Source organism: Dioscorea cayenensis, chromosome 18, assembly GCF_009730915.1.
Source record: "Dioscorea cayenensis subsp. rotundata cultivar TDr96_F1 chromosome 18, TDr96_F1_v2_PseudoChromosome.rev07_lg8_w22 25.fasta, whole genome shotgun sequence".
NCBI classification, from domain to species: domain Eukaryota; kingdom Viridiplantae; phylum Streptophyta; class Magnoliopsida; order Dioscoreales; family Dioscoreaceae; genus Dioscorea; species Dioscorea cayenensis.
The window spans coordinates 1,134,102-1,155,390 of record NC_052488.1 but is presented as its reverse complement, the minus strand read 5'-3'; the positions used below and the strand labels follow the sequence as shown (position 1 = coordinate 1,155,390).

At 33.9% G+C, this 21,289-nt stretch overlaps 1 protein-coding gene across 1 annotated transcript; it reads left to right on the top strand.

Moving 5' to 3' along the window:
• The first annotated feature begins 618 nt into the window (after positions 1 to 618).
• LOC120282558 (patatin-like protein 2) lies at positions 619 to 2,991 on the top strand. Its single transcript, XM_039289390.1, has 7 exons — positions 619 to 759; positions 863 to 1,044; positions 1,127 to 1,325; positions 1,451 to 1,600; positions 1,690 to 1,992; positions 2,551 to 2,729; positions 2,838 to 2,991. Exons 1-7 carry the CDS (start codon positions 619 to 621, stop codon positions 2,908 to 2,910), a joined length of 1,227 nt encoding a protein of 408 aa, XP_039145324.1. The 3' UTR covers positions 2,911 to 2,991.
• Positions 2,992 to 21,289: the final 18,298 nt, after the last annotated feature.

Here is a 21,289-nt window from a genome sequence, read left to right as displayed (position 1 = left end):
TACAAGATGTTTGACGTACACAGAATATGATCAGCTTTCTTTCTAATTATTCGCACATGGATGGCGGCCGGCATAATATAAAAAGCTCTCTTGAGTACTGATCACTCAATTTATAAACATCATTTTTATCAAGTTCACTGTTTTCCTATCACTCTTTGATGTTGAAAACATTAACTTACTTATACAAAGTTACAATCTTTCTTGATCATCCAGAAGTTGATAACCAAAGGAAAGACTACAAAAATTCATATTTGACACCTAACATTCCAAGGTAGTAGCTTCATTCTTACCTACTAGTCTTTCCTAATTACTTGCTAAAGATCTCAAAAATGAACTTCTCTCTAGATGAATTTGTTATAATCGAATGAGTAAAAGATGGCGGCGATGATCATATGCCAAACATTAAGATTAGATGCGCGTGCGCACAGAGTTTTTGACGTCAAAGTTTCGATATAATTCAATGACTACATCTCATGGATGTCTGACTTAACAAGCCTATAAAAGGTCATCATTGATAGAGCATGCATCATATAACAAGCCTTCAACCATTCTTCTTGCTTAATTGAGAGCTCATAGGACATAATTCCTTTTATAGTTTATTTTCCTAACAATCCTTCCATGGAGAAATCAAGATCAAATATATGCCAGATCCAAGCACCTACTTATGGGAGTTTGATTACCATTCTAAGCATTGATGGTGGAGGAATAAGAGGAATTATCCCTGCCATTATCCTTAGCTTCTTGGAATCTGAACTTCAGGTGTGGCAATTAATGTTCAAGCATGCTTATCTCCTGACAAGAACTTAACCAATCATGGTGAAATTTATACTTTTATTTATCTTTATCATTTGAATTTGAACAGAAACTTGATGGAGAGGATGCTCGGATTGCAAACTATTTCGATGTAATTGCGGGAACAAGCACAGGTGGTCTCATTACTTCAATGTTAACGACACCGAATGAAGACAATCGTCCTCTCTTCTCAGCCAAGGATGTGAAGTGTTTCTACTTAGAAAACTCCCCTAAGATTTTTCCACAACCTTGGTAAGTCGAGTTCAATCTATATACGTTAGCAGCATTCGGAAATAGAGCAAAGGTGATTGATAACTTCTATTTGATATTTCAGTGGACTACTTGCTAAAGCTACAAAAATTTTTAAAGCTTTCTGGGGCCCAATATATGATGGAAAGTACCTACATTCCCTCTTGAAGGACAGACTAGGAAGTACAAGATTGCATGAAACTCTAACAAATGTTGTCATTCCAACATTTGATATCAAGAAGCTTCATCCTATCATATTTTCCAGCTTTGAGGTTATTATTGCTGTCACAATATTAATGTCTATATCATAAGCCACCAACAATTCTCCTTGTAGTTGAATGGTAGACAAACTCATCAAGTAATTAAAGAAATTTATTGTATGTTATCATTTCAGGTCAAATATTGTAAGAGCTCTAAGGATGCTCTTCTCTCAGATATATGTATTGGAACCTCAGCAGCTCCCACATACCTCCCTGCTCATCATTTTCAAACAGCAAGCCCTAGAGGAACCATACGAGAATTCGATCTCATCGATGGAGGAGTTGCAGCTAACAATCCAGTAATTATATATATTTATCTATGCATGAAATTAAAGTCACCATAGAGAAAATGTAAATTAATACAAGTTTTACATGTTTTGTATCTCAGGCATTGGTTGCAATAGGAGAGGTGACCAAAGAAGTAATCAAAGGAAACCCTGATTTCTTAGCACATAAACCTTTTGATTACCGCAAGTATCTACTGATATCGATCGGTACTGGATCAGCAAAGGTTGAAGAAAAATATACAGCAAAAAGCGCAAGCAAATGGGGCATCTTAGGGTGGTTGTTTAGCAGTTGGTCAACTCCTCTTGTTGATGTTTTCCTCCAGTCAAGTGCCGATATGGTTGATATACACATCTCAGTGTTCTTTCAAACTCTTCGGTCCGAATGCAATTATCTTCGTATCGAGGTATATATATCTATAGATATATCTATATCATGTGTATTCTTAGTGTTTAGGTTTGAGGTTAGGGTTAGGGACACTAATTTTACTTGTTGAGTTTGCTATACTTTGGGTTTACAGTTTAGGGTTACACATTTTACTTATTATTTTATGCATGTCAGAAGAATACAATGTGCCTAAGGTTTAGGCCCACTGAATTTACTTCTTTGTTGTCTGCATGTTAGGAAGATACAATATTTAGTATCTCTCTCTCTCTCTCTCTCTCTCTCTCTCTCTCTCTATATATATATATATATATATATATATATATATATATATCATGTGAATAAGGTTTAAGGTTTGGACCACTAGCTAATTTTACATGTTTATTTTCTATCTGTCAGGATGAAACATTGACTGCATGTATATATATATCATATGTACAGTTAGGGTTTAGGATTTACTGTTTATACCAACTATTTTTTTCTTTATAATATATGTATATATATATCATGTATAGACTCAGGGTTTAGGGTTTAATTCAACTAATATATATTACTTAATTATTTACTATATGTATGTCAGGATGATACATTGAGTGGGACTGTATCTTCTGTTGATGTATCAACAAAAGAAAACCTAGCTGATCTTGTGAAGGTTGGTGAGCAGTTGTTAAAGAAGCCAGTCTCAAGGGTGAACTTGGAGACTGGTGTCTTTGAGCCAGTTGGCAATGGAGAAGGATCAAATGAAGAAGCTCTTAAAAGGTAATCATCAACCTTAATTCCTTTATTTTTTTTAATTCAAATTTTAATATTAATTAAAAATAAATAAAAACATATTTCTAATTACTACTTTGTTTGAATTTTTCATAGGTTTGCAAAAATACTCTCTGAAGAAAGAAGGTTACGTGAGATGAGATCTCCACATGTGAAGTCACCTTCATGACAAAAACTTTTAGGGTGCCCAAGATAGAATAGAATATGCTAAAATGTTACCAGTCATTCATTTGTTTATTTATTTATTTATTTTAATTGTGTGAACTTTAATTGTACAGCTTTTTATTTTGAATTACTAGTAAATTTAGCCCCTCAAAATTCATTTTTATAATTCTTCACAAAGTTTCACAAATTGATGAACAATGTCCATGCAACTCAATTTGATTATTGATGTGAGATTTTGCAAAAGTATTTTTATGAAGCTTAGTTAAGTGCACTGTTGATCCCACAACTGTATCACATAGTGCACTTTAGTTCTTACATTTTGAAAAGATACATTATGACACTTGTACCATATGTTTAAAGTTCATTTGAATCTATATCACTTGCAGAACACTCACAGGCAATAAGTTTATGTATCTGTATTTCTTAAAATTAATTAATGATGAAGTGTAAATGAAAGGATTATGTGGTTGTTAACATGTCTGGTTTAAGTGGGAAACGTTGCTGATAGAAATATTTTTTTTAAAAAAATTTAATCAAAATTCATTAAGTCTATGTGCAAAGATGGCCTCAAGGAAAGCAAAATGGATAGAGAGGAGACTATGAATAGAGATGGAGATGGAAGGGAAGAACTAGGTGGAAGTTGGAGGAGAGATTTTATGGATGGAGATGGAGGTAGAGGAGGAGAAAAGGAAATATAAATAGGTGAAGTCTACGTAAAAAAAAAAGGTATGAAATGAAGATCATGAACAAAGAATAAGGTGAAAGAGGAGAAGAAAAAAAACAGTGAAGGTGATAGAGATAGAGAAAAAGAAAAATAAAAAATAAAATAATTTTTCATGCTAATGTGGCAAATTCTGCCACACCAACACATGTAATATCAGAATAGAGGTAAAGAATTTTTACAAATTCAATTTTCCAAAAAAAAATTTAATTTTTCACGTGGCAACTATTACCATGTGAATCTTGTTGGGAAAATGATTGAAGATGGCGAGCAGATGATGGATGCGTGTACGCATGAAGAAGATGACCATGGCCTTACTAGGATGGAGGAAGGGCATGGTGTGAAGAAGGACGGAGGCATGGATGCCGGGATGTCACTGCTCCGGTCCAAAATGGCTCTCTGAAGAAGCAAGGAGAAAAGCATGGAGCTTTGACAAAGTGGGCGTTAAGACAGTTGAAGACTTTTGAATGTATATATTATATTAAGTAAATCCATGGGAGTGAGTGACCAGCCAGTGCTGGACCACGTTAAGATTTTGAAAGCAACCAATGAGATGTTAAGTTTGGCTCTAACCAATGGGTGTTAAGAGTGTGTCTTGATGGGTTGTATTAGTTTATTATAAAGTCTAATGAAAGTGCTTCATTTTGATTGGCCCAGTGAAAAACTCTGTCTCTCCTATATACTTTGACTGTATTGACTCAGTAGAGAGAACCCCAGGCATTTCATCAAACAAGTGGTTATTACTGTGCATTTCGTCGAACACCTGCAATCGCCTCCTGATCTCACGTTCGTTGCTCATCAATCTGGTATCAGAGCTACTCTATGGCATCTGGCAGCTCGTCGACGTCAGCAAACACCCCGGTGTGTCTCTCTCAGCCGTCAGTCCCAGTCTTCACTGGCCAGGAGTATGGGCGATGGAATCTACGGATGAAGACTATCTTCAGGTCACAAAAGCTGTGGAATTTGGTTGAGAATGGATGGACGGAGTCGAAGGATAAAGCAGTGGAGAGGGAGAACCGGAAGCAAGATGCGAAGGCGCTGTGTCTGATCCAGCAAGCCATGGACGGTCCAAATCTCGACTGGATCACAGAAGCCAAATCAGCGCACGATGCGTGGGAGATCTTGAGAAAGCATTGCCTTGGTACCTCCAAGGTACTGTCGGTGAGAATCCAAGCTCTCCGGCAGGAGTTTGAGACGTTGCAGATGGGAGACGAAGAGGGGGTCCAGGGATATATCTCGCGAGTCATCACTATCACTAACCAGATCAGAGCTCTTGGGCACAAGCTCAAGCAACCAGAAGTAGTGTCCAAAGTGCTCAAGAGTCTGGCACCGAAGTTCGACTGGGTTGCGGTCGCAATCGAGGAGTCGAAGGAGATTGCAAAGCTCACTCTGGAAGACCTTTGTGGCACCCTGCAAGCGCACAAGGTGAGAGTGAATCGTACTGCAGGGAAAGTGGGTGAGAAAGCTCTTCAAGTCAAGAGCGAGCATCCTATAGCAAGTTACAGCAATGGTGGTGGTGATGGGAGTTCGTGGGGTGATGGTAGAGGCCGTGGAAGGTCATTTGCTCGCGGGAGAGGCAGAGCACGAGGCGGTCGTGGAAAAGGCTTTGATAACAAGAGCCATGTTCAGTGTTTTCAGTGCAAGAAGTTCGGGCACATGAAAGCTGAGTGCCGAGCTCGAGAGAAGCAACCAGAGAAAGGTGTTGGCCTTGTAGCAGAAGAGGGAAGCATTGAATGTCTCTTTATGGCAAGCAGCTCAACAGGTACTCACTTAAACACTATATGGTTAATTGATTCGGGGTGTTCGAATCATATGACCGGTGATAAAGTGTTGTTCAATGAACTTGATGAGCCTCTGAGTGTATCTGTGAGGCTGGGAGATGACAAGGAAATGAAGGTGTGCGGAGTAGGGACAGTAGTTGTCAATACAACATCTGGTACTCAGAAGAAGCTGCAGGGAGTCCAATATGTGCTGGGACTCGCGCACAATCTCTTGAGTGTGGGCCAACTGCTCACCAAGGGATATTCGGTGATGTTTGAAAAGGACCAGTGTATCATCAGTGGCAATCAAGAGAGGAATTGGGTGATCTCAGTTCCAAGATCAAGCAACAACATGTTCCCATTGGACATTGCTAAGATGGACAGTTTGGTGCTAGCTGTGAAGAGTCAATCTGTAGAGGAGCTATGGCATCGACGACTCGGACATCTAAACTATAAAAGTCTCATTTCCATGGCCCACAAGAAGCTAGTAAGGGGGATGCCTGAGCTGAAGAAGAAAACTCATTGTGAGGAGTGTGTAATAGCTAAGCAGGCAAAAACTCCTTTTCCCAGTGGAGTGGCGAGAAGATCAAGTTCATGTCTTGAACTTGTGCACATGGACCTCTGTGGTCCTATGAGTGAAGACACACTGGGAGGTAACAAATATTTTTATTTGCTAATCGATGACTATAGCAGGTGGTACACGGTCTATTTTATCAAGAGCAAGTCTGAAGCATTTGCAAGGTTCCAAACATTCCATACTCTCATGGAAAGACAGACAGGCCTGAAGCTTAAAGTAGTGAGAAGCGACCGAGGAGGGGAATTCTCATCAAACGAATTCATGGAATATTGTGACAAATTTGGAATCAAGAGGGAGTTCACTGCTCCCTACTCACCTCAACAGAACGGGGTGGTGGAGCGCAAGAATATGAATGTGGTTGAAATGGCAAGGAGTCTCATGAAGAGTGGAGAATTGCCTGTGAAGTTCTAGGGAGAAGCAGTGTTCACTGTTGTTCATCTAGTGAACAGGTGTCCTACTCTCGCACTGCGCAACAAGACCCCATATGAAGCCATGCATGGAGTAAAACCCAATGTGAGTTATTTTTGGGTATTTGGATGTATTGCATTTGCTCTAATACCTTCACAGAAATTACAGAAGCTCAATGATAAATCAGAGAAATGTGTATTTATTGGGTATTGTCCAAATGCCAAAGCATACAGGCTATACAACCCCAATACTGGCAAGGTCATTGTGAGTCGTGATGTGGTGTTTCATGAGGACTTGCGATGGAACTGGGGAGCCATTAGTGATCAAAATACAGAGATCATGATTGAAGATGTAACTGGAGCTCCCACAAATGATGATACAATTCAGAGGCAAGTGTCTCAAGCTGCACAGACAAGAGACACAACACCAGTGAAGACATGATTGCTGTCTGATATATATAGCACTTGTACATTTGCTCTTTGTGCAGGTGATCCTCATGATTTCAATGAAGCTGTGAAGCATAAGGGGTGGCAAGAGGCAATGAACTCTGAGATTGTGTCAATTAAGAAGAACAACACATGGGAGCTCTGTGATCTACCTCCACGGTAGCGAGCAGTGGGGCTGAAATGGATCTACAGATCAAAGATGAATGCTCAAGGACAAGTGGTGAAGCTGAAGGCTAGACTGGTAGCCAAGGGGTACTCACAGAAGCACGGAGTGGACTATGAGGAGGTTTTCTCGCTTGTAGCTCGATTGGAGATGGTGAGGCTGCTGTTAGCTCTAGCAGCACATGCAGGGTGGCTGGTATTCCACTTCGATGTTAAGTCAGCATTCTTGAATGGAAACATCCAAGAAAAAGTGTATGTAATGCAACCTGAAGGGTATGTAACAGAAGGGAATGAGCATCTTGTCTGTAGATTGAAAAAGGCGCTCTACGGCTTGAAATAAGCCCCTCGCGCATGGTAAGGAAGGATTAACAGCCACTTTTGAGAGCATGGCTATGTGAGGAGTGAGTGCTAACACACGTTGTATAGAAAAGAGCTGGAGAATGGAGAAAGGCTGCTGCTGAGTGAATATGTGGATGACATCGTTTACACAAGCTCATCCGAAGCTCTCATTAATCAATTCAAGGCTGAGATGATGAGGACGTTTGATATGTCAGATCTAGGTGAATTAAATTATTTTCTTGGACTAGAAGTGATACAAAGATCAGATGGTATTTTCATCAGACAAAAGAGATACATTGAGGTTCTTCTACATCAACTGAATATGACTAATTGCAAATCAGTGCTAACACCAATGAGTATGAATGACAAAGCACAGGGACTCTCTGAAGATGCTTTCAGTAATTCTATGATGTATCGCAGCCTTGTTGGGAAGCTCTTGTACCTCTCTCACTCATTCACGGCCTGATATTTGTTTCTCAGTGAGCTATCTCTCACGATTCATGAATTGTCCAAGCTTGAGTCACTTCTCTGCAGCAAAGCGAGTACTGAGATACTTAGCAGGAACCAAGGAGCTTGATCTCTGGTTCTCACGAGGAGACGAAGGCACACTTGAAGCTTTTTCGGATAGCGATTGGGGAGGTTCTCTGCCAGACCGGAAAAGCACATCAGGGATGCTGATTCGACTGGGATTGAGCTCAATATCATGGAGCGCAAAGAAGCAGGAGATAGTGGCATTGTCGACCACAGAGGCAGAATATATTGCTGCGACATCTACGGCATGTCAGGTTTGTTTGGTTCAGGAGACTCTTACAAGAATGTGGGCAATCGATCAGCAAGACTACTCAGTTGTGGTGTGACAATCAATCTGCAATTGTCGTGGCGAAGAACCCTGCGTACCATGGGAGGATTAAGCACATAGATGTGCGTTATCACTTCATCAGAGAGCTAGTAACTGAAAAGGTGATTTCTCTTCATCATTGTCCCACTGATGAACAACTTGCTGACATGTTTACAAAACCTCTGTCATCTGAAAAACATGCTGTTATGAGACACTTGATTGGAGTTCGCACACTTAAATCAAGAGGGAGTGTTGGGAAAATGATTGAAGATGGCGAGCAGATGATGGATGCGTGTACGCATGAAGAAGATGACCATGGCCTTACTAGGATGGAGGAAGGGCATGGTGTGAAGAAGGACGGAGGCATGGATGCCGGGATGGCACTGTTCCGGTCCAAAATGGCTCTCTGAAGAAGCAAGGAGAAAAGCATGGAGCTTTGACAAAGTGGGCGTTAAGACAGTTGAAGACTTTTGAATATATATATTATATTAAGTAAATCCATGGGAGTGAGTGACCAGCCAGTGCTGGACCACGTTAAGATTTTGAAAGCAACCAATGAGATGTTAAGTTTGGCTCTAACCAATGGGTGTTAAGAGTGTGTCTTGATGGGTTGTATTAGTTTATTATAAAGTCTAATGAAAGTGCTTCATTTTGATTGGCCCAGTGAAAAACTCTGTCTCTCCTATATACTTTGACTGTATTGCCTCAGTAGAGAGAACCCCAGGCATTTCATCAAACACCTGGGTTATTACTGCACATTTCGTCGAACACCTGCAATCGCCTCCTGATCTCACATCCGTTGTTCATCAATCTGACATGCCAGCATCTACATAAATTTTAATATTCACTTCATCATTAATTAATTTAAAAAAAAATAAAAAAAGACATAGAGGTGTGCTCATGTAAGCCTTGCAAACCAAAATAGGCATCATATCCTGGTTCAAAGCTCAAAATGTGTATTTTTAAAATGCAAAGACCAAAGTGCAATAAGCGGGCGGCATAGTTTTTTTAACATAAACTACTACAATTAAAAAAATAGAAGAAAACAATAACACAGCAAAATAACACACCCGTCCAGTAATACCTGTCTATTAATACACGGCATAGTTCAGCACCCAATTAATAGTATCATTGAGCCTTATTATAACAATACAAAATACCATTTGAGGTTGACAATGTGGTGTATATAGTCATAAAATCGTCATCAAACAATCATATTATTGAGTTACTTGAGCTGTTTGATAGGACGATTTGTGAGATTTAATTTGTGTATAGGAAAATGATTGAAGTGGATAAAAATTGATGAAATATAAAAGTGGAAGGCAAACCAACCAACTCCACTTTGATCTATTGGTTGTTGGAGGGTGGAATAAGAACATTGATCAATTGTTTAATTTTTTTATGGAACTCCCTTCACTGTGGAAAGTTTCAGTGGACCTTCCTCTGAATTTCTGACTGAATTCAAAGAAGAATCCTCAACCACTCAGAGGGTCAATACTGACAATGTTAAAGCTATTATTAAATGATCAACTAGTTGGATGGCATGCATTAATAAACTAAGGCATCATTCTTGTCCTTTTTCAGTATCCACACATTAGATCCTTCTTTCATTAATTTTGTTATTGCTTTCCCAATCTTAGACAAAACTTCAATTTCTCTTTGATCTCTTTAACTAGTTTTTTAACCTTAATTTTAAATATAATCGATTTTTCGTAGAATTGAAATTGTTTATAATGACCAAAATCAATATTTAATTGAGATTTTTTTATTTATTTAAGTGGAATCTGTTTTACAAATGATTGTTGATGTGGTGGGTTAAGGTCGCTTTTATATACCATCATTATTGGAAAAAATTCACTAAAACTAATATAATGACATAGATAATTTTTTATGAAATCGATCACATGATCTAAATTTTAATTTGTTTTGAGAAATACCACATCTGGTTGTCAATGATTCTAACAAAACTTCTTCTTCAAAAAAAAAAAAAAGAGTTAAAACTGCATATAGATGGGATGATTATGTAAAATTGGATTTCAGCCAAAAATATAAAAAGAAGATGCCATATAAATAAAAATAATAATATAAAACTAATTAATTATGTTTTAGTGGCCATATGCTAACATAATTAACAACCCGGCCTGTAAAAAAAACTAATAGTTTCATCTGTACTCAAAACATCATGTGACATGTTTTAAAATTTTAAAAACAAAAATGAACATTATGATATAATATAACTACGTATATATAGTAAATTTAAAAACAAAATAAAAATAAATAAAAACAAAAAGTTGAAAACATTAAGAGGTTTAGGTTGTAAAGTAGCCATTGCCGGCCAAGAGAATGCTAAAGGCTCCCATTAGCAACCGTCCAAACACTTAAGAGACTTTATAGTTAATGTTTTAGTGGGAAAGACAACTTGTATCTCAACTTTATATAGCTCAAAGTTAAAAGCGTATTCTATGTATAAAGCATTTTCTTTCATTGATATAAAAAGCTTTGTGACAACCTTTAAGGTTATGCAAAGGTTTAGTGCAAGATTATCTTCATTTTAATTATATCAAACATCAAAGTGCCACTATTACTTGAAAGTCTCAAATATATATTAGGTCTTCTTTATATATATATATATATATATATATATATATATGTATGTATGTATATGTATTAACAACTAAGCTCATGTACTAGCTATATATATGTGTGTGTGCACATATAAATGTCTAACCATGCATTCATAATCAAGGATGAATACAATGAGAAGAACACAAGCATGATTGTTTCACTTTAACACCTTGAGGTGAAATTTCATGGGGCCATACAAGGTGTGTATTAATTAAATGTATATAAATTTTAGAGCATTTTTAATGGTTCAAATGGTCTTACAAACTCTATAAATAGGCTTCATATGAGAGGGAGGAGATGTGTGTTGGTCTTTCTTCTCTCTCTTTCTCTAGTGATCAGTAGCAAAGATGAAGTCTATTATTGCTTGTGTTCTTCTCATTGTGCTCATCGTTGGTAACATGATCATCTCAAGTGAAGGAAGATGTTTGAAGGAGATTAATAAGGACAAAGGAAGCATGGAAAATAGTTATGCTACAAGGTTGATTGATAGACTTCAACACCATGAGCGAGTAGTGATTGATGTTAGACCAACAAATCCAGGGCACAGCCCTGGGGCAGGTCATTCTCTTAATGGCAAGGGCATTGATAAAAATGAGTAAGGATTTGTTGTAGTACTGGAGGTCATATATACGAATGGCTGTGCATTGGTTATATGTATATATGTTGGAGTTTTACTTGTGAAAATGTATAAAATATGTGTAGATATTTAAGCATGCATAATTTCCTGTTATAGGTATTGGTAAAATTTTTGTATGAAAATTGAAGGTTGTGCTGCATGTGCTGCTACAGTATTTTTTGGTGGAGGGATTCGACCCTCTGCCTCCCCACTCACATTCATATGCACCAATTGAACTTTGTAATGTTTGGCTTGAGAATCGTATATAAGAAGTTAAGTGTTCAAATCTTCCTCCAGGCATAAAATAGTCATTTGTCCACTTTATCAATTTTTGATGTTTAATGGTTTGCTTTGTTAAAAAAATAAAATATTAAATAATAATAATAATAATAATAATAATAATAATAATAGAATTTTAATTAATATGTTGGTATCATGCATCAAATCTCTTATCTATGTACTTATTTAATAAAATACAGGGAGTTGCAAATCAAAATTTAGTAAAGAAGGTTTTTATTTGCCAACCATTAGCTTTCTAAATGATATATACTGTCCACCTCTTCTTTTAATTTTATTTTAATTGTGCATCCATAGTACAGCTTTTGGTTTCAAATAACCTTTGTAATTCATATGATTAATTACAACGGAGATGTTATTTGGTTCTTGATGTTAATTATGATCTTCTAGCTGGTTATTTTAATAGAAACGTACTAATGAGAAAAGATATCTCATAAAGCTTAGAACTCAATCATGCTTCTCTTAATTAAGCATTGGTTAACCTTTGGTTCAAATTTAAATTGTTATTATGCCTTATTTTTCTAATATATAAGCTGGAGAAAGAGAGAATGAGAGACTCTGCCACCATTGAAGCTTATGATTGTCATTCTTTGTCTGTGTGTCTTTATGCTTCTTTTAAAAATTCAAATAAACATATCTTCCAGGGAACATGTTGAAGTGGGAATGTTGGTTAGGTCAGTTATTTAGATAGCAATTAGGACTCTTTAGGATTTAATTATGGTGATTAGCTTGACCTTCATTGTTGTGACATATAAGATTTGAAGATTTTATTATAGATTAATAAATTTTTTATCACTTAAGCTTATATCTTCAATATAAAAGTTGATTAACTTGCAATAAAATTTTCAATACAATTTTATACTAGTTTAGTTTATGGACAATTAATGATCTAGCTCCATCTTGTTAATTTCTTGTCTTCTTGTTAATTTATTGTAAAAGTGATACGTCCTTTGCATATTACTCTGCAAGTGCATGGGTCATATGAAATAGTAAAGTATATCCGAAGATCGGTAGTCAAATCCACAGGGACAAGTACCCACAGTACTAATTGTTCCTCTACTATCTAGCCAATGAAATCGAGTGATGGTTACTAAACCTAATTGATGAAAGCAATAAATTGAGTTGACTACGATGAGGATTGAAATCGATATAAGAATATGCTTTGACACAAATCCCTTTGAGATAATTATCTTGCAATTGATTCTATGGATTAGTTTGACTCTTTTGGTCCAAAACTCCAGGTGGACAAACCCTAATCCCAAACGACGACACCAATCGCCCTACAACTACATTAAACACTCCATGAATCCCGTTATTAGGTTTAACTTTAATTCAGAGAGTTTAATACTATACAGCCTATTTTTAGGCATGCACTCAACCTCTATATTCTATGTGTGATTTATAAATAATTGATTTCTCAATCCTAATCATGCATATCAAACATGTAATTGGAGATCTCACACTACCAATTACATGCATTAAAAAACATAGAAGGTTTACAAGAAAACTTAATTAGCTAATATAATAAAAAAGGAAATCAACTACAAAGCATCATCAAGGTTCAGTGCTCTAAGGCGCCATCAAAGGTTTAGCCTCTTATTACACAAGAAATTATTAAACAATCCAAAACTAGCAAAACTAAAGACATGAATAGACACATAGAAAAACTCCCTCAATGCTTCTCTGTAGATAATGATGGAATATCCGGATTGGAGTCGACTGTGACATCTAATGTGGTACCCAATGGGCTGAAGAAACAGTGCCAATTTGTCCTTGAAAGGCTTCCTTTGATCTAGCTTAAAACCCCAGCAGCCCCCTTGTGGTTTCGCCAAAAGTCCCCAAATAAAACCTAGCTTTTGGGTTTAAAATTGCAGGTAACTACCTAGTGCACAACTGCGCTTCGGGTGTGTTTGGCCAAGATTGCTGGTGGCACCCTTAACTCGATTCTGTACAAAATTTGGCATCCAGATATCTGCATGGCCGAGGAGCACAACCATGCTTACCAAGGAGCACGTATGCAGTGCTCACGGAGCATGGTCGTACTCTAGAACCGTGCTTGAATAATGCTCTCCAATTTCTCCTTTTCAGTGTTTTGCACACACTGAGCACACTGGTGCTAAGGTGCGCTTTTCTCATAAATTGTGCTTTTGTATTCGTTTAGCTCAGAATTGTAACAGTTTTGATTATTTTGTCCCAAAATATGTAAACCTACATGCTTAAGCGCAAAATACCCAATATAACACTAATATATATATATATATATATATATTTATGTAAGAAGACAAGCAAAATTTATAATACAAGATACAATCATCAAAAAGCACTTTTATTAACTCAAAGTGATTTTTTTAATAAATTAGTCTTTAAGCCATGCCACCATTTATAAAAATATAATTACAGAGAATAAGATACTTTAGGGTGTGGCTATTAGAAGTACATAAACAGAAAAAAAAATCATATAAAAATGGACGACCTATATATAAGAGGAAAAAAAAATAAGTAGCTCATTAATTTGAGAAAAGCTACAAGGCCAAAATTAAATTTTGTTATTTTACCACTTCATTTTTTTTCCTCGTGGAATCATTTAATTTTTATGTCCCTCCAAGTTTCTTACAGTCCAATTAATGTACACCTTCCTAAAATTTTTTCATTTGATGTTCATTTTCCATTGAAAAACCAACGAAGTTAGCTAGAATTTTATAATATTGTATAGCTTTCAATGAGAAAAATTATATCAAATTAAATCTTGTTTCTTAAGCTCAATAGATAATAAATTATTTTTCATTTTACTCGGTCTATTTAATTCTAATTTGATATTAAGAAGTGAAACACTTGTAAAAGAACATATTTGTCTATTATTTATTTATTTTTATTCCATAAATATGTGTCATATCTAATTATCTGACTCTATTTTAGTTTTATTTAATTTGTATTAAATACTTTATTTATTGCTTCAAATAAATAAATGAATAAGATAGGGTTTTGTGTGCAATAGCAGAAAATATAGCTAATATAATGTAAATATAAGTTCAAAATTCAAATCTAAAAGAAAAAATTATGATATATATTCTATTATGAAATTCATATTGTGCCAACTAGCACCACTTGCATCTTCCACGCACTAAAAGCAAAGTAGGAAGTAAATATAAACAGTTTGATGCTTTCCAATTCAAACAAATATTAAAACATTTGCTAGATCCAATGCAACTCCCCTGATAGAGGAAAGATCCATTATTGGACCCCATTTTTAACGCATTCATAAAAAGAAGGATCTCTCAACCACTCAAAGTTACACTACTTCATTCATTCTCTTGAATTCATTATATAAGTCTGACTTTCCAAGTTCCAACTAAATATGCTATGTTGTCCTAATGATGAAACTATGTTTATGACTGATGTATTAATGATTAAACTAAGGCATCATTCTTGTCCCTTCACACTTTCACAGTATCTTAACTTGACCTTCTCTCTCATTTTATAATTGTTTTTCCACTACCATATGCCAAAGTCTCATTTCACTTCTCTTTCAACAACCTTATTATTCCCTAGCATGACAAGAATGAAGAATATTCTCTTTTTGGCTGCTAACTAGTGACCATCTAAATCTTTTTACTTCAGAAGTATCTCATGCCAAAAAAGTTAAGACTATATACAAGAGAGATTTTTTTAGTCTGCAAAGGACAATTATAATACATGCTTGAAGACTACTCCCAACCATCCAAACATATACAACTAATGTGAAAAAAACGTGTTAATTTAATTAGTTTGATACTGCTAGAGAATTAATTGTATCTTGACTACTATTAAAGAGTTTTAACATATGCATTAATTATATATTTAGTAAAGATGACTTATTTATGTACAGTTGATGAATCTCTACAGTTAAAAAGGTAAGAGATAAGAAGATTCCATGGTGCATGAATGGGTCTTTTTCTAAGGCTATTAGAAGCTACAAGAGAGTTGGGGGAATTTCTATACATGAAGAAAGAAATTGATAATAGTGTATAATGAGCTACTCACCAAACTAGAGCATTTTCAGTGGTCCAAATTCTCTTAGATACTATTTCACTCCCTATAAATTAATAATCTTGAGAGGAATATTTGCAAGTGTGTTCTTCTTCCATTCCAAAGCCAACACATTGGTTAATATTTGTATTGTTTTCTCTCTCATTCTAAGAAATATACATAGAGAGAAGATGGCCATTGTGAAGCCTTTTCATGCTTGTGCTCTTCTCATTGTGCTTATCTTTGCTAATGAGATGATCATATCATGTCATGGAAGGCATTTGATGGCATGCAAGAACAAGGAGTTATGTGAAGGTGGTAGTGCAAGCAAAGGAATTGGAAAGAAAGGCATGCAAATGGCTGCAAACTCCATTGATGGATCTCAACCACTACATCAGCAAAGAGTCACCACTGAAGATAGCAACGATAGCAGACCAACCAACCCCGGACATAGCCCTGGTGCAGGCCATTACCTTTAGAAAAGAAAAGAAGCCATCATCTTATTTGGAGCTACACGTACTGCTCTCATGGTTTATTATTATTATTATTATTATTATTATTATTATTATTATTATTATTATTATGTGTGTCCTTGTTCAATATAAGAACAATGAAAATAACTTTAGTTATAACTGTAATTGATTTAACTATATATATGATATGTATGTAGAATATATTCAATTGCATATATATATAATAATGAATGCTATTAAATGAAAAGATATATATATATATATATATATATATATATATATATACATGTCTATTCTTGTACATCATGAGTAGAAAATAAAAAAATAAAAAAAATAAAAGAATAATTTACGTGCAACAAACGCGCGTTGTTGCATTACGAAGATGAATGGATGAGCTAACACACTTTCATTGATTCCAACCTTTATTATAGTAGTTATATGTGGACATATTAAGGCGTTCGAGAAGGAGCATATTATATTATTCTTTTATCATATAACTCCTGGTTTTCAACTGAAAATAAATTAAAAAAAACAAATATATTTAAAAAAAATAGTTAAGCTTAATGTATGAGATAATGTAGTTCTACATATATGTAGTTATTTTCTCATGGCGAGTTGAAATAGTGAAAGTTAATTAAAAGTTGAAATAGTGAAAGTTGAATAGTAAGATACTAGGAATGAATAATAAAAAGAAGAAATACTACAATCACTCTTTCTTTATAGGCATCTACACTGCTAAACTCTAGTCCATTCTTTTTCTCAAGCTAACAAGAACCATTGGTACAATCTAGTGAATCTCCTTGCATCTTGGCCCCCTGAGCCTTCTTAAAAGTTTATATTAACCAATTAATATATAATTGATATAAAGAATGCGTTACAGCTTATATAGATTAATTATACATACATATATATATATATATGCATTATTAAGAGAGACCAAGGACGTCTTTTAATGGGAAGACTGAATAGAGAAATATATAATACAGTTATGTGACTTTTATGTGGAGATTTAATGAATAGTCTTGACTGTTTTTTTAGTAGTTGTTTTCACAATTCAAATAACTTAACTTTTTGGGGACATAATGAAGTGGGAATGTTCGGCTAGAAAAAATTTCATGCCACACTCATGAAACTCTACTAGTGGCAACTACATATACAATAGGGATTAAATAGTTTTGAGGTTGCATTACTAAGACAATTGATTCTTTTCTGCACTCAATGTGCATATTGCTAAACTATTGCTAACACTATTGCTAAGCTTAATTAATTGACTTAGTTAAAGCCCATTCAATACATATAGATAAAGTACTAAGCCATCTATTCATCATATATAATCAGGTGAAAGGGATGAAAGAGAAATTTTGTTCATATATATATATATATTTTTTAAGAAGTGAAAACTCCCAAAATAGTAATACTCTTGGTTTGATTCACTTTCAAAATTTAAACCAACGATTTATTGGTCTATTAATATTAAATTTTTTATATATAGTGTTCATGTCTTTATTAAAAAAAATAATTTCAAACCTCAACTCCACATAAAATAAAGACATAAATATGATGAAATATTAACTCTATGTTTGTGCATGTCCTTCATGTTAATTTATTTACATTTGGTTAAAAAATCAAAAACTTTCAAAACTTAAATTTAAAGAATTAAATTACTGAGGAAAAACTTCCCATGACAGTTATGAGAGAAAAAATTAATTATAGAAGTAGTAGTAGTACACAAACACATATATATACATGTTTCATGCAACACATTTGGCATTTAGACATAACCCTTATATATGATTAAGTGCATATAATCAAGAATTGATGTCTTTTAAAAGAGTGAGGGCTTATTATAAAATTTTGTTTTGGTGTAATAATATGTTGTCTTTTCTCTCTCTCTCTCTCTCTCTCTCTCTCTCTCTCTCTTATTTTATTTTTTATTTTCCTCCACCCATGACTGTATTATTATATGAATCATATTTTACTTTATATGTTCTACACAAAATCTGAGTCCAGTCAACCATTGGATAGCCCAATGGTATGACACCAGAGTATAAAGGGGAGGTCATGGGTTCAAATCCCTTCCCCGACAGTACTGTTCACCCGGGATTCTTATACTATTCTCATATTATACATATACTGTACATCCGGGTTCCAGTACTATTTGGTACTGTTTATATTCATATAAAAAGGGCGCTTGTCGTCTATTATTAAAATCGAGCCCATATGCTTAACATTAAATTATTTTTCTCTCTTATGTTACTCATTGTATCCAATTCGCAAATTTACCCAGCTACTCAACTTTCTTTCTTATGCTTAAATACTATTTGATTTTATTTAAAAATAAATAAATAAATTAATATTAAGATTTTCTTTCTATTAACCAAAGCTTATTCTTAATTTCTAATAAAATATTTTTATTTAATTAAAATTTCTCATCAATAATCTCTTGATCTATTGGCACTAGGTCTTTTATGTAAGGTGTTTGTGTCCTACTACAGAGGCACAAAATAAAATACAAGTATGTAAGGTAGCTCCATGCCTCTACCTACATGGCTTGTCCAAAAAATAAACTAAAATAAAATAAAAAATTAAAGCTTCTTATGCTTGATAACTAATCTAATATTGAACAAGTATCATGGTCGGTCTCTGTTAGTTGCACTGTAGTTGTTCCTATCTCTCTCCTCTCAACTCTCTCTCTCTCTCTCTCTCTCTCTCTCTCTCTCTCTCTCTCTCTCTCTCTCTTACTTTAAATAATCTGGGGACGTTCTATGGGTGTTCCCAGATTACACTTTCAAAATATATATATATATATATATGCACAGAACAACAAGCACTTATATTTACTGTAATATCTTCTGCTACCAAATTGATAAGAGTAGAGATGGGAACTGGTAGGATATGGATAGAATATGCCAAAATTCAATTTTGATAATATTACACTCTATTAAATATAAATATAAAATTAAATAAAATTTAAAATAATATATTAAGAAAAATTTAAAATATTATTTTCAAATTATTGGCCGTGAAAATGGATTTTGGGTAAATTGCTGGTAAATTCTTAGCTTAATAAAAAATTATATATAAATATATGAGAGTAGGAGTACAGTTTATCCATACACTCTTCAAATTGTAAAGGTACGGATAGTGTAAGGCATACCCTTATCCGATCCATACACACTCAAAAAATAATAATTAATACTTTTATCCGTACTCGTATCTGGTAAAAAAAAATACTACTCTCTGACCGGATATAGGTATAGGTATACCAGGATATTGTACAAATTGTTATCTCTAGATAAGAGAAGCTAATAAACAAGAGCTTGAGGCCTTGTAAATTTGCAAACCATGGCCTTTGAAGATGCTGTGGGTCCCAGCGTCGTCCCTTGACCTACGTAATTGGATCCCTTGAACTAGGTCCAGGGTTTGAAAAATGACAAGCATATATATATATATATATATATAGTTAGGTATATTGCAATTTATCATGAGTCACTAAGGACCAGGTAGAAAGTGGTGGAAACGAAGACATTCGAAGTTTGTTCCAAGCTTGTCAGATATTAATTTTTTTATAATATTATTTAATATGTTTTTTTTTTAAGATAAACCACTCTCATTGAAATAAGTATGTTTGTTATTTTTTTATTTTTAAAAAATATTTATTACATTTTGAAATCATATGATACCAATATAGTAAAATCCAATTAGTTTGTAAATTTAAATAATTAAACAAATATATATATATATATATATATATATATATATATATATATATATATATATATATATATATATATATATATATAGTCCAGATATTGTACGTCATGCAACAAGTAGCACCTAAAATGAACATTTATAAATTATATAAATAAAAAAATAGGACTCAAGAATGAACATGATTATATTGCATGATGCACAACCATTAGATGCTTGCATCTCCACAACCTTCAATTACAAACAGTGATTAAACTTAATTATTAGAAAGAAAACGCATTGATATTGTTATAGTATATATACTCCATAAACTTTGAGATATGTATATATATATATATATATAAACATAAATATAATATTCTTAATGTATAATAAAATATGAAAACTGATAAAGATTTAACGAACATACTCGATAAACAAATTTGAGTTTTACAAACATGCAAATTATGGATATTAAAACTAAGATTATAAAAACCAGTGCAAGAGAACAAAAAAAACAAAAAAATTAAACTTTGCTGTGAGAGTTGAAAAGCAATTACAAAATTTAATGGAAGAATGATCCAATGAGGATACTGAAATTTAACAAGAATAATGCCTTAGTTAATTATAAATACAAGCCAACCAACTTGTTGACCATTTAACAATAATTTTAGCATTTTCAGTGTTGAATCTATGAATGGTTGAGATTTCTTTCAATTGAGTCAAGTTTAATACAGTAAAAATCACGTTTTAGTGATCTTGTTTACCTATATAACTTTAGTGAAATTCTAGAAGAAAATTTATAAAAATAAAATTTGATAAACAAATAATTATTTGATACAATAAATGAAAATTTTACAATAATAATAACGACAAACAAAACATGTTATTATGCAAATAATTATGAAAAATGATGCACTACAAGAGTTTGAGGGTCAAACTTTGCCAACCCAGGAGTTTTCACAGAGAACCATGCACGTAGCTTTGCACAAATGCTTAATTCAAACTCTTAGTACATTGAATCACATGATAAAGTTTATCATAAAAGTACTACTCTAATAGGGGCAGCCGTAATTTCTATATTCATAATTTAAACATGGAAACTAACAAGTGGTTCGTTTGTAATTCCCTCTCAAATATATAACAAATTGTACCATTTGCTTTTGCAATATATATGGACAACAGTGGACCTTCTCGCTTGTGGATGTTAAACTCCCAAATTATTATTATTATTATTATTATTATTATTATTATTATTATTATTATTATTATTATTATTATGTGAATAAAATAAATAAATCATTAATTTATTAAAAAAATCTAAAATATAGAAAAGTATGGACGATAAAATAACATGAAATGAGAATATATAAACACTGAAAAAAAAAAGAAATTAGAAGATGATCAACAGAAGTGAAGATCTCCT